General features: G+C 36.2%; 1 protein-coding gene across 2 annotated transcripts in view; it reads left to right on the top strand.

Moving 5' to 3' along the window:
- The window catches only part of RANBP2 (RAN binding protein 2), an 81,540-nt gene that overhangs the window by 33,584 nt on the left and 33,299 nt on the right, over positions 1-14,657 (top strand). For both annotated transcript variants that reach the window (XM_042981053.1, XM_042981052.1), the window contains exons 7-17: positions 1,088-1,280; positions 5,326-5,413; positions 7,707-7,916; positions 9,306-9,487; positions 9,575-9,750; positions 9,950-10,073; positions 10,982-11,143; positions 11,413-11,550; positions 11,630-11,776; positions 13,493-13,672; positions 13,755-13,838. In XM_042981053.1, coding sequence (XP_042836987.1) covers positions 1,088-1,280; positions 5,326-5,413; positions 7,707-7,916; positions 9,306-9,487; positions 9,575-9,750; positions 9,950-10,073; positions 10,982-11,143; positions 11,413-11,550; positions 11,630-11,776; positions 13,493-13,672; positions 13,755-13,838 — 1,684 coding nt within the window. The remainder of the gene's footprint in view (positions 1-1,087; positions 1,281-5,325; positions 5,414-7,706; positions 7,917-9,305; positions 9,488-9,574; positions 9,751-9,949; positions 10,074-10,981; positions 11,144-11,412; positions 11,551-11,629; positions 11,777-13,492; positions 13,673-13,754; positions 13,839-14,657) is intronic.

The raw sequence follows: 14,657 nt of genomic DNA, 5'->3' as shown, positions 1-14,657 counted from the left end.
TATAAATAATTTAAATTTGGGGCACTTGGGTGGCTCAGTCAGTTAAGCATCTGGCTCTTGGTTTTGGCTCTGGTCATGATCTCAGGATTCATGGGTCGAGCCTCACATTGGGCTTCACACTGACAGTGCAGAACCTACTTGGGATTCTCTCTCTCCCTCTGCCCCTTAACCCCCCAAAATAAATAAAACTTAAAAAAATAATTTGAACTTCATGGATACCCTGAAAGGGTCTTGAGAAACCAGGGGGTTCCTGGAACTTACTTGTTATAACCTATTTAGAAATCATGCTTCACATTTCTATCAAGTGTTGCTTTTCTTACAAAGTGAGGATGCTGAGGGCCATTTGAATTTAGAAGCACTAATTAGTACATTTACAAATAATAGAAATTCAATTTAAGCCTGTAGTTATCCCAAATATCTTATCAGTTATTTACTTATAATTTGAAAATGGCATGTCTAATTTGAGAAATTCCACCTTTGAATTAAATAGCGAAACCGTATGATCTAGGAGAAACTGGAAAATATTTTAGTTTTCCAGTTTTGTGCTGGTCAGTTATGGAACATACACCATGGACAGTAATCTTATCTTTGTTTTTTTTTTTTTTAAGTTTATTTATTCGTTTTGAGAGAGGCAGAGACAGCACAAGTGGGGGAAGGGCAGAGAGAGGGGGAGAATCCCAAGCAGGCTCTGCACTGTCAGCATGGAATCTGGTGCGGGGTTTGAACCTATGAAACTGTGAGATCATGACCTGAGCTGAAACCAAGAGTCAAATGCTTAACGAGCTGAGCCACCCAGGTGCCCTAGTAATCTTACCTTCTGGTTTGTAGCTTTTCTGTGATTGGAGGGCTGGAAATAACTGTTTGGAATAAGATATTGTCGAGGCTAAGCTTGAAGTATAGAAAGTATGTTGAATAAAAACAAACACTAGATGATTCATGATTTATAAAATAGAGAAAAGATTATTAGTTTGAATGTGAAAGATGAAGCTTGAAATAAATTCCTTTGTTAATTTTTAATTAAGTCATGAAACCGTGATTATTCACAATGCAATAGGTTTAATACCTGTTTAATAATTTAATATTACAGTTTTGATAGTGCTCTTCAGTCTGTGAAATCTTGTGTGGGTGGAAATGATGAACTCTCAACTACTTTCTTAGAAGTAAAAGGGCATTTCTACATGCATGCTGGTTCTCTGCTTTTGAAGATGGGTCAGCATAGTGATCTGCAATGGCGAGCCCTCTCTGAACTGGCTGCATTGTGCTATCTTATAGCGTTTCAGGTAAGCTTTTCCTGGTTTTGGGTGTAGTTGACATTTCACTGAGACTCTGTTGTATTTTACATGGAGATGTGTCCTGGTATATATTGAAAATACAAATAAATCTGTAGAATTGAAGTCAAAATAGTTTATTTGAAAGGTGAAAAATAAGAATATTTCTACAGTATTGGTGAGGTGAAACAGGTATGTTGATGCATTGCTGGTGGCAGTCTGTATTGCTTGACTTACTGGAAGACCACTTTGAAGAGTTTGATCTTTTTACTCTGCCATTTCTGGGAACCTGTAATAAGGAAATAATCTCAAATATGGATAAAATTTGATTCAAAAAGATGTGCACGCATAACTTGGACAGAAACTTAAGTAAGTTTTGGGGATGGTTACATAAGCTGTGATAGAAGAATGTGTTTAACATGTTAATTGAAACACATAATGTATGTAATATGTATATAACATTGGTGATATTATCTATAGTATATAACAGTATCTCTTCATCTTTGGAAATGTAATTCCTTTCTTTATACATAGAACATGACATGAACGGGGTGCCTGGGTGGCTCAGTCAGTTGGGCATCCGACTTTGGCTCAGGTCATGATCTCACCGTCCGTGGGTTTGAGCCCTGCATTGGGCTCTGGGCCGACAGCTTGGAGCCTGGAGCGTGCTTCGGATTCTGTGTCTCCCTCTCTCTCTGCCCCTCCCCCACTCAAGCCTTCTCTCCGTCTCTCTCAAAAATAAATAAAAATTAAAAAAAATTTTTTTAAAAGAATATGACATGAAGGAAAGATGCCAAAATGTGAACCATTATGATGATGAGATGCTGGCCATTAACCCTTCCCCAATCCATTTTTGTAGTTTTAATGTTTTCTTTAGTTAGCTAATATTCTGAAATGAAAAGAGATAAGCAGTCTGCTCCAAAATGCAAAGGGCCTGGCTTATAAGAATAATTGTTAGTTTTGGTGAACTGTCTTTTGCTTGAGGGAAAGAAAAAAGGATTCACTGTACTTTTAGGGAAGCTTCCTCCTTCTAGTTCATATTATATAGATCTTTTTTTAAACACTGTTGATACTCATCCCACGATGTTAAGTGCTCCTGTTTGCTCAGCAGAAGCATTTGGGTTCATCAAAAATATATGTATTAGTGAAAATAGAGTGAAGCTAATGAAGTTGCTAATTTATGTAGGCACTAAAAGGTTCTTACGATTAATATTATTAAAGAATCTTCAAAGAAGTGAGTTATTTTTAATGGAAACTGGACTCTTAATTTTTTAAATATATATTTTTAAGTTAATGCAGTCAACTGTTTTAAACTTTGACCCTTTTTAGTGGTAAAAACTAAATTTCCTTCTTTTTTTATTATTTTTTTTAAAGTTTATTTTGAGAGGGAGAGAGAGGCAGGGAGGGGCAGAGAGAGAGAATCCCAACCAGGCTTCACGCTGTCAGTGCAGAGCCCAGTGCCAGGCACGAACTTGCAAACCATGAGATCACGACCTGAGCTGAAATCAAGAGTCAGATGCTTAACTGACTGAGCCACCTGGGTGCCCCTCAATTTCCTTCTTAAACCATTCACTCAAATCTTTCCTACAAGACAAAGACTATTATCAGTATCTTGAATATTTAGAAGTTTTTCTGCATATGTAAGCATAAAACACACCCTTTACTTTTTTTTTTCTTTTAATGTTTATTTTTTGAGAAAGAGAGCATGAGGAAGGGAGGCGCAGAGAGAGGGAGACACAGAATCCGAAGCAGGCTCCAGGCTTTGAGTTGTCAGCACAAGATCCCTACGTGGGGCTCGAACCCATGAACCACAGATCATGACCTGAGTCGAAGTCAGGTGCTTAACTGACTGAGCTATCCAGGCACCCCTCCTTTCTTTACTTTTAAAACTGTTTTGCCTCAGTGAAGGTGTGCTTTATCTACTGTCTAACATTTTGCTTTTTTCACTGTTTTTCCATTGTCTCATTTCAGCATATAGACGTCCACTTCAGTACTTCTCTTTTACCTACTACACATTTCCATTGAATGGATAAATAATGGAAACCTCTTAGATGCTTGAATTTTATATTACCATGTGTTGTAAAGCTTAATTATCAAATGATTATAAGCATACAGAGGAAGTGTAGACTGGCATAGGAGTGCTTAAGGAATCCTGTCAGGCTAGCATTTTTAATGGTAGGATTTTCAGACTCTTGATCAAGGGAATGTTGTGGTTTTAGTAAGTGTATCTGCGTTTCAGGTAGGCATTACACAAAGTCTTTCTTGAAACTGTTTAATTTCAGATGAGGATATGTTGGCTTGGGATGACGTGACTGAGTGGATTGATAACTAATTAGTCACAAATGATAACTGTAAAAGGGGCCAGTTTTATGAATTGAGGTCAGTTTGAAAGCAAAATGAATTATATCACATTTTGTTTTTCATTTTGTGTGCTCTTCAACATCTTCAGAAACAGTTTGCCATCATGTTTAGAAAACTTACGGATAAAAGCATAAGTCTAACGAATGTTTCTAAAATTCAAAATAAGAAGATTTTAGATTCAAGGAATATATTTTGAAAAATTAGTGTCTTTGGAAAAGTGATTGTATTCATACGGTTTAAAACTCTAGTGGTGTATAAGAGTATACCGTGAGAATTCCTTTCTACTTCTGTTCTTTCAGTCATTTTTTCTCTTCCCTGGGGGAACTAATAATACTCATTTCTTGTGAGTTCTTCAAGAAATGTTTTGTGCATATATAAGCAAATAGACACTGCCCCACTCCTACTTCCCTTAAAAAGTTACAGATAGATACATTCTGTACATTTTTATTTCCTTTGCTTTTTACTTTTTAAAACATTTTTTAATGTTTATTTTTGAGATGGGGGGAGGGGCAGAGAGAGGTAGACACAGAATCGGAAGTAGGCTCCAGGCTCCAAGCTGTCAGCACAGAGCCTGACGCGGGGCTCAAACTCACAAACTGTGAGATCATGACCTGAGCTGAAGCCAGACACTCAACCGACTGAGCCACCCAGGTGCCCCTCCTTTGCTTATTTTAATGAAATATGTGTTGGTGGTATTTCCATGTTGGTATAGAAAACATAGCATGAGTATTGCATCCTCATTTGTTTTGATAATGGTTGCATATCATTCCATTCTATGAAGGTACTGTAATTTTGGGTTTTTTTTTTTTAAACAGTTCCCTAAAACCAAGTCATTAGGTTACTTTTACTTTCTTGCTATGCTATTTCAAATAATTCTTTAATGAATAACTTGTGGTATTGCACATGTGAAAATTTATGGGTAAAATAAATTCTTGAAAGAAGAATCAAAGTGTATTTATGCATTTATAATTTGTAGGGCTTTTGTCAAATTTCCAACTTCACAGAAGTTGCACCAGACCACTACCAATTAAGAAAGTCATTGAAATTTAAAAGCAGTTACTCTAACCACTCATGTATTGCTTTTAAAGGGCTATCTCTAGTAAGTGCCTGTTGTCTGTGACTGAATATTTTCAGTGATTGAACATTCACTACTTTTCAAGATAGCCCATTGCATTTTTGATAGTTTGGGTCTTAGTGCTTCCTTATGTGTAGCAAAAGTATTTTTCAGCCTCTTACCCATTGGTGTTTTTCTTTTGGTACTATTTAAAAACATTGAACTCATTTGTGAATGATTTTCTTAATATCTGAAGGGAACTATTGTATTTTCTTCATCATTTTTTCAGCTCTTCATAGGACACAGCTTGGAGTCCCTTTTCCTCTCTTGGCTGTACCACTTTATCCCAGTGGTGTCCCATATTATCCATGCTCTTTAAAAGCGTACTGTCTGTAGTGTGGCATTTGAAGGCGCTTTTATAGTAGAAAGTAATTTCTTGGATGTTAATCTTTGTAGACAGCTTTTATATATTAACTAAATCCTTGATTTCCCAGTTTATTCAGTTGAAAAACTGCAACTCCTACTCAGTTTAACCATTGGTTAATTGTTCATCATCAAAAAAGCACATTGTAACAGAAAGGAACATATTACTGTTAGAAATATGGGTATCACTAAATTAAGACTTGATTTTAAAATTATCAGGTTCCAAGACCAAAGATTAAATTAATAAAAGGAGAAGTTGGACAAAATCTACTGGAAATGATGGCCTATGATCGTCTGAGCCAATCAGGTAATGGTAACGTTTAATTAGTTTTATTTTAAAAAGAAAAAGAAATTTCTCTGTTAGAGTACACCTTATGATAATCCTGTCTGTTTAGGAGATACTTTGCATAATCATTTCTCTTTGCCATCTTGGATGAGGGCAAGAGAGAACTAGAAGTGTCTCCTTCAGAAGGTAACAAATGTTTGATATTGTTTGCTTCTGGATGGAGAAACTTTTTTTTTTTTTAATTTTTTTTTTTTAACGTTTACTTATTTTTAAGACAGAGACAGAGCATGAACAGGGGAGGGTCAGAGAGAGAGGGAGACACAGAATCTGAAACAGGCTCCAGGCTCTGAGCTGTCAGCACAGGGCCCGACGCGGGGCTCGAACTCACAGACCGTGAGATCATGAACGAGCCGAAGTCTGACACTTAATCGACTGAGCCACCCAGGTGCCCCTGGAGAAACTCTTTAATCCCTCCTTTATCTAGTTGCTAGAGCCTCCATTTGATATTTTAATGAGCTTCTTGAACTAAGAATAATTACTGATCTGCCAGCCATTTAACATCAGTAGTTTCTAAGATAACTGCTGTGGAGGATATAAAGGTGAAGTAATGGATCTCTTAAGGAACTGACCACACAGTAAAGAAAATAAAAGATATATACTTAACATACTGTTAGGCTTTTAGAATTTGTAAATTTATTTCCACTTTTGACTATTTGGGATGGATCTTAAAGGTCTATTACATATTATCTGGTTTTGCTGAGGCAGAAACTTCAAGATGTTCATATGGCCAGTGAATCAAGCAATGAGCTGAAGAAGCATAATGCTTTATATAAGAAGCAATTTTGATATAAAATTGAATGAACTTTGTAAAGAGCAAGTAGTAGTATTAAATTAAAGTTACTGTAAGTTTTGTCTGTAGTTAGACTGTTGGTCAAAGCTTATATTGCTCCTCTATCCCACAGCTTGCTTTTTTGTGAAAGGTGGACTTTCAGTCCTTAAGTAACTTTGTGTTTTCTTCTTATGTCTCCTGTCTGCCTTGCGAGGCTGTCATAGATGCTTTTGCAGGGTTACAGTTAGTAAAATGAACTGTATTTTAATGTCTTTGATCTGGGCATTCCTGAATCTGTCGCTGCAAATTTTTGGAGAGATAAGTCTGGTGGTAACCAAACCTGACTGACTAGCAGAATTATTTCACGGAGTGTTTTTTTTTTTTTTTTTTTTTTTTTTTAAACAGCTTAATTGAGAGTAAATTCACATACTATATAATTTATATAAATGTACGACTCAGTGGTTTTTAGTATGTTCACAGAATTGTGCACCCATCACCACAATTTTAGAACATCTTCATCACCTTGCAAAGAAACATCATACCCATTAGTAGTCACTTCCCATTTTCCCCCAAACCCTCTAGTCCTGGACACCCACTCATATTCTATCTCTTTAGATTTCCTTATTCTGGGCATTTTTATATAAATTGAACTGTACACTGTGTGGTCTTTTGTGACTGATGCTTCTTCCACTTATCATAGTGTTTTCAAGGTGCATCCATGTTACAGCAGGTACGAGAACTTTATCTAAGGAGTGTTTTAAAAATAGATTCCTTACCCCAAACCTGTGGAATCAGAGTCTCTGGGAGTGTGGCCTGGAAATAATTAGTTTTTGTTTTTGTTTTTGTTCATATATATATATATATATATATATTTATTTATTTTTATGTTTATTTTTGAAGGATTGAGAGACAGAGCATGAGTGGGGGAGGAGCAGAGAGAGAGGAGGCACAGAATCTGAAGCAGGCTCCAGGCTCTGAGCTGTCAGCACAGAGCCCCATTAAGGGCTCAAACTCACAAACTGTGAGATCATGACCTGAGCCAAAGTCAGACGCTTAACTGACTGAGCCACCCATGCACCCCTGGAAATAATTGTTTTTTAAAAGCTTTTTCAAGGATGAGTCTTACCAGCTAGGCTTAGAAATTGGTGTATCAGATCAGAGAATTTGAGCTTGGCTCTGTTCTCCTTTGGCCACTTAAATGACACACTTTCCATCTAAAACGTAAATACTTTAAATACTTTTGGCGTTTTTCACATACTCTCCTCTTTCCTTTCACTCTGGCATGTAGATATAGTTAACTGTTAAATTTGTAATCTGTGTCCATTTTTTGCTTAAGAACCCTTTTTGTTCCGTTGTGGTTGCTGGGTTGGAGGGTTAGCTCTGAGGTAGTCATGTTTTTTTCTCCTTAGGGTATATGCATGAAACTATTGAGAGATACAAATAAGAACAGTCTTTTTTAATTGATGGTAATAATTTGTTTTTCAGGACACATGCTGCTAAACTTAAGTCGTGACAAGCAAGATTTTTTAAAAGAGGTTGTAGAATCCTTTGCCAATAAAAGTGGGCAGTCTGCTTTGTATGATGCTCTGTTTTGTAATCAGTCACCTAAGGATAGATCTTTCCTTGGTAAAGATGATATTGGAAACATTGCTGTGCAAGCACCAGAGCCTGATGATTTGGCTAGATATGATGTTGGTAAGTTGTTATCTTTTAAAGTAAACATTTTGTATTTTAATCCTTTTATTTTAGAAGAATAAAAGCAGAAAAATAAATTGCTCATAATCTCATTACTCAAAATAATGACTTAATATTTTCCTGTATTCCTTTGAGGTTTTTGGTGGTATAGGCAGGTATGAGGGGTTGGTAATGGTGGCATGTTTTTCTTCTATACTTTAAAAAATTTTTTTAAATGTTTATTCATTTTTGAGAGAGAGAGACAGAGCAGGAGCCAGGGAGGGGCAGAGAGAGAGGGAGACACAGAATTCGAAGCAGGCTCCAGGCTCTGAGCTGTCACCACAGAGCCCGATGTGAAGCTCGAGCTCACAAGCCTTGAGACCATGACCTGAGCTGAAGTTGGACGCTTAACCGACTAAGCCAGGTGCCCCATGTTTTTCCTCTAAATAGTTGTTTATACTGTGCATATGATTATTTTCACTCATGAATTCCCTCCCTGTTTATCTGTTTTGGTAAATGCCACTTTTAATGCCAGTACAATCTGTTGTATGAATTAGCCATAATTTTCAGGCCAGTTTTTTGTTGTTCAGTATCTAGGATGTTTTCAGTTTGTTCACTGTTAATATATCTCCATTTCACATTTTCCCATAGAGTTGCCTAAAGACAGAATCACGGGGGTAAAGTTGATGAATTTTAAATCTCTTGCAAATTGCCGTATTGACAGAAGAGTTGTACCTCTTTATGCTTCCAAAAGCTCATAACTTTTTCAGTATTAAATTTCTTGTAGAAGAGGGGTGCCTGGGTGTCTCAGTCAGTTAAGGGTCCAACTTCAGCTCAGGTCATGATCTCACAGTTTGTGGGTTCAAGCCCCATGTCAGACTGTGTGCTGACAGCTCACAGCCTGGAACCTACTTTGGATTCTGTGTCTCCCTCTCTCTCAGCCCCTCCCTCGCTTGCGCTCTGTCTCTGTCTCTCAAAAATGAATAAACATGAAACAATTTTTTTTTTTAATTTCTTGTAGAAGAAAAGATCTCTTTACTATTCCAAGGGATTAATGTAGTGGTATCCCATTGTTTTAATGACTCTTTACTGAAAGGAAAATCCATTGTTTCAGGATTTTTTACTGGGTGGCTTTTGTCACTACAGTGTTTCATTGAGTTCTGGTGAGTACCTTTTTTCCCTTAGATGGAATTGAAAAGAGCTTTCTTCATAACTATTGTTATTAAAATTCCTAGACAAAAAGTGTGAATATCCTTAGTAAGAAAATGAGACTCTGCTTATCATAGAATTTGCCCCTGTTCACGTAGAAAAACATTTCTAAAATTAAGATACATTTGTTATAAGTAATTGGCGAAACTGATGGCACAAGCAAAATTTCCAAAACCTCAGTCCAGTTTTTTTCTATTTCAGGTGCCATTAGAGCACATAATGGTAGTCTTCAGCACCTTACCTGGCTTGGCTTACAGTGGAATTCACTGCCCACCTTACCTGCAATTCGAAAATGGCTAAAGCAGCTGTTTCATCATTTGCCCCAGGAAACTTCAAGGCTTGAAACAAATGCACCCGAATCAATATGTGTTTTAGATCTTGAAGTAAGCAAAGATTTTAACAAATTAAATATTTTGTGTTTTGTTTAATTTTTTGCCTAATTTAAATTGATTTTTCTTTGAATAAACCAGGTATTTCTACTTGGGGTGATATATACCAGCCACTTACAAATAAAGGAGAAGTATAATTCTCACCATAGCTTCTATCAGCCTCTATGCTTGCCACTTCCTGTGTGTAAGCAGCTTTGTACAGAAAGACAAAAATGTTGGTGGGATGCAGTCTGTAATCTAATTCACAGAAAAGCAATGTAAGTAGTAAAATAAAAATATTCCTTTAACTTACTGCCTAAGTTTTTAACTTAAAAACCTATTTAGTTTAAAAACTTACTGCCTAGGTATCTAACTCTCATGTGAAGATTGAGTTTAATTCTCATGTGATGATTAACATACATGTAAGTTTTGAAATGCACATTTATAAATCAGTTTTATTAAATAAAACTTTTTTAGACCTGGAACCTCAGCAAAATTGCGACTTGTTGTTCAGCATGACATAAACACTCTAAGGGGCCAGGAAAAACATGGCCTTCAGCCTGCCCTGCTTATACATTGGGCAAGATGCCTTCAGAAAACGGTGAGTTCGTTAAAGTGTAAGCATTTTTAAGAACATTATGTAATGTTTAAAAATCATAAACTTTTCACTGAGTCTTTTAGTTGAAAGAAACAGTATCAGCTTGTTCCTGTTATGCTAGGTAAAGTGTATTTTTTTAATCTTGCCACGAAATAGTTAACAGTTTACATGTAAGTACTTGGAACAGTGCCTGGCACAGTAAATGTTACATAAGTATTAACTGTTCTTATTAGTAGTTAATAATTATGTAAATGATAATTATTATCCAGCCTGAAATTTTTTTTTTAACATACCAGTAGCAGAAGGCTTTGTAGGTTAAGACCAATACAGATCTTTGTAAATATTTGAAATCTGTTTTGTGGCAAGGTTAGTTGTAGATGTTTAACTCTGTGACTAAACTGTGACACTTACAGAATGGTTGATTTGGGCTATGTAAAATGGCAGCTTTTAAAGTTTATTTATTTTGAGAGAGAGCGTGCATGAGCAGGGGAGGGACAGAGAGAGTGTGCAAGAGAGAATTGCAAGCATGCTCTGTACTGCCAGCACAGAACCTTATGCTGGGTAGAACCCACATCATGAGATCATGACCTGAGCCTGAGATCATGACCTGAGCCTGAGTCGGATGGTTAACTGATTGAGCCAGCCAGATGGCCCTAAAATGGCAACTTTAAAAGAATAGATTGGGCTGCCTCATTAGGTAGTATCACTGAAAGTGTTTAAAAGTTGGGTCTAGAATGATCACTGGTATCAAGATGGTTGGTTATTCCAACATTTAGAGAGTGAGGCATATGACTTTTGAGATTCTTTTTGCCTTGATTTGAAATTTTAACCACTTGTTTAGACCATTTATAAAGGAATTTTTAGATTCTGTTATTTGTGTTCCTTAGGTTGTGTGCTTCTTTCTATTTTAGGGCAGTGGTCTTAATTCTTTTTATGATCAACGGGAATACATAGGCAGAAGTGTTCATTATTGGAAGAAGGTTTTGCCAATGTTGAAGACAATCAAAAAGAAGAGCAGTATTCCTGAACCTACAGACCCTTTGTTTAGACATTTTCATAGTGCAGACATTCAGGTAATGGAGGATCCCTTTGTGAATGAACTGGAGATGTGGATTTCTAGTTTAGAAACAAAGAAATGGAGGTATAAACTGCTTAAATTAATTGCCTGGCTACTTGATCCTTGTCTTGTTTTCAAAATCCACTATCTGTTGCAAAACATGGCAGAAAAGAGGGCTGAGCTGTTAATTTCATTAGAAATTATCGTGTAAAATCTTTGGGGAATCCCTTGGGTTTGATATTCTGGAGAGAGGCAGTTGGACTAAAAATTACTAAATGTGTTTAGGCATCTGAAGTTGGTGAATACGAGGAAGAAGCAAACATAACATTTGCTATATTGGATGTAGTTAATGGAAATATAGAAGATGCTATCACTGCTTTTGAATCTATAAAAAACATTGTTTCTTACTGGAATCTTGCACTGGTAAGTAGATGGTGGTAGGTGAGTTAACAGTGTTTTGTGTTAAAAACCTAATTTTTTCATAAGAGCATTCTTTGGATAGATTTTTCACAGAAGAGCAGAAGACATCGAAAATGATGCCCTTTCTCCTGAAGAACAAGAAGAATGCAAAAATTATCTGAGAAAGACCAGGGACTACCTAATAAAGATTTTAGATGACAGTGATTCCAATCTTTCAGTGACCAGGAAGGTAAGCTTCAGGCTGTTTGTACTTTCTTACTATTGATAACTGGTTAATAAGTGTTTTATGCTTTGCTTTTATATATATATATTAAAAAAATTTTTTTTACTTGTTTTATTTTTTACTTTTTAAAATTTACATCCAAAATAGCATATGATTTCAGGAGTAGATTCCTTAGTGCCTCTTACCCATTTAGCCCATCCCCCCCCCAACCCCTCCAGTAACCCTCTGTTTGTTCTCCACATTTAAGAGTCTCTTCTGTTTTGTCTCCCTCCCTGTTTTTATATTCTTTTTGTTTCCCTTCACTTATGTTCATCTGTTCTGTGTCTTAAAGTCCTTGTATGAGTGAAGTCGTATGATATTCGTCTTTCTCTGACTAATTTTACTTAGTATAATACCTTCCAGTTCCATCCATATAGTTGCAAATGGCAAGATTTCATTCTTTCTGATTGCCGAGTAATACTCCATTGTATATATGTACACCACATCGTCTTTATCCATTCATCCGTTGATGAACATTTGGGCTCTTTCCATACTTTGGCCATTTGCTGCTATAAACATGGGGGTGCATGTGTCCCTTAGAAACAGCACACCTGTATCCCTTGGATAAATGCCTGGTAGTGCAATTGCTGGGTCATAGGGTAGTTCTATTTTTAGTTTTTTGAGGGACCTCCATACTGTTTTCCAGAGTGACTGCACCATTTTGCATTCCCATTAATTTTTTTTTTAACGTTCATTTATTTTTTGAGAGACAGTGACAGAGTGTGAGTGGGGGAGGGGCAGAGAGAGAGGGAGACACAGAATCTGAAGCAGGCCCCAGGGTCTGAGCTGTCAGAGCCCAACGTGGAGCTTGAACTCATGAACCGCGGGATCATGACCTGAGCCGAAGATGGCCACTTAACCAACTGAGCCACCCAGGCACCCCTGGTTTTATATTTTGATAATTTCAGAAATACTCAGTAATATACCTATTATTAATGCACAGAACAGTGTGTGTGTAAATGTTCAATTAGCATTGCTCTATCTTAGGTGTGGTGTTTTTTAAACTTGGGAACCTAGCTTTTTATTCTTAACAAAAATACTTGTTAGGGAATAAAAGATTTCTAAGGCAGAACATTTATTTTTGTTACCTTGGCAATGTACTCAAAGTAAATATTGCAGCCTAATGCCTTGCTGTTAATGAATTTTGCAGTTAAACATTTCACTGAAATCAGAAATAGTTGCTGACACTTTCAGATTATTTCTCCTCCTCTTTACCTTTGCTGTGAACTGTCTTTTTTTTTCTTTCTTTTTTTTTTTTTTTAACTATCAGCAGTTTTAGACTGTCATGATGTTATTAACTTTAGTTGTACCCAACTTTCCAAGTATTTTGTTGATTAATTCATGTTGCTGATCTTAAATTAGGATTGATATTGTCTGGTGCATTCTAGCACCTGTTTCTCTCTCCCCATTCAAAATCAATAAAAATCAGTAGCTTATTTTGTTCATGTGGGAAAATCTTCCTAAGTTAACATTTCTCTACCATTATTATGGCTAATAGCAGGGGTAGATATATCATACACTTTAGAATCAGAAGACTTTACACAGCAGTTTCACCTATGTTCCTATGTAGAGTGGTTATTATACAAGAGTGAGAAAGTAGAAGCACATCCGTAAGATAAAATCTTTGTATTTGTTTCAGAGTTGTTTATTTTTGCAAACTTGATTCATCCCTTTTGTTTTTAGTTGCCTGTGCCGCTGGAGTCTGTAAAAGAGATGCTTAACTCAGTCATGCAGGAACTTGATGATTATAGTGAAGGAGGCCTGCTTTATAAAAATGGTTCTTCTCGAAATGTAGATTCAGAAGTAAAACATTCTACACCATCTCCCACCAAATATTCTTTATCACCAAGTAAAAGTTACAAGGTAAGTACAAAAAATGAATTACTCCATTGCAGAATATATTTCTATTCTAAATGTTTGAAATATTATTTTGTTACTTTTTTAGTATTCTCCCAAAACACCACCTCGATGGGCAGAAGATCAAAATTCTTTATTGAAAATGATCTGCCAGCAAGTAGAGGCCATTAAGGTAGATCACTTAATATCTCTAAACTGTGTCTCTTCTGTTCCAAGATTTCTTCCTTCACCACTCCCTCACATCTTTGTAAAGCCATTCAAAATGACCCTTTGCCATGCTACAATAGAGTTATGCATATTGTTTTGCATACGTCTACCTTGACACTTAATCATATTTTTCCTATGTTTTTAATTATAATTTTTTAATTTAATTTTTTAAACTTTAATTCTAGTGTAGTTAACATAGTATTTATATTAGTTTCAGGTGTATAATACAGTAATTCAGTAATTCCATATATTACTCAGTGCTTATTAAGATAAATATATTCTTAATTCCTGTTACCTATTTCACCCATTCCCCCCCATTCATCTCCCCTCTGGTAACGGACTATCTGTTCTCTATAGTTGAGTCTGTGTTTTTGGTTTGTTTCTTTGTTTGTTTTTAAAATTTTATTTCTTATTTTTTTAAATTTACATGGTGCAACAATGATTTCAGGAGTAGATTCCTTAGTGCCCCTTACCCATTTAGCCCATCCCCCCCTCCCACAGCCCCTCCCGTAACCCTCAGTTTGTTCTCCATATTTATGAGTCTCTTCTGTTTTGTCCCCCTACCTGTTTTTATATTATTTTTGTTTCCCTTCCCTTATGTTCATCTGTTTTGTCTCTTAAAGTCCTCAAATGAGTGAAGTCATATGATTTTTGTCTTTCTCTGACTAATTTCACTTAGCATAATACCCTCCAGTTCCATCCATGTAGTTGCAAATGGCAAGATTTCATTCTTTTGATTGCCGAGTAATACTCCATTGTGTGTGTGTGTGTGTGTGTGTGTGTG

The sequence above is a fragment of the Panthera tigris genome, chromosome A3 (assembly GCF_018350195.1).
Source record: "Panthera tigris isolate Pti1 chromosome A3, P.tigris_Pti1_mat1.1, whole genome shotgun sequence".
Lineage (NCBI taxonomy): Eukaryota > Metazoa > Chordata > Mammalia > Carnivora > Felidae > Panthera > Panthera tigris.
Note: the sequence above shows the minus strand (reverse complement) of the source record. Positions and strands in the feature narration are given on the sequence as shown.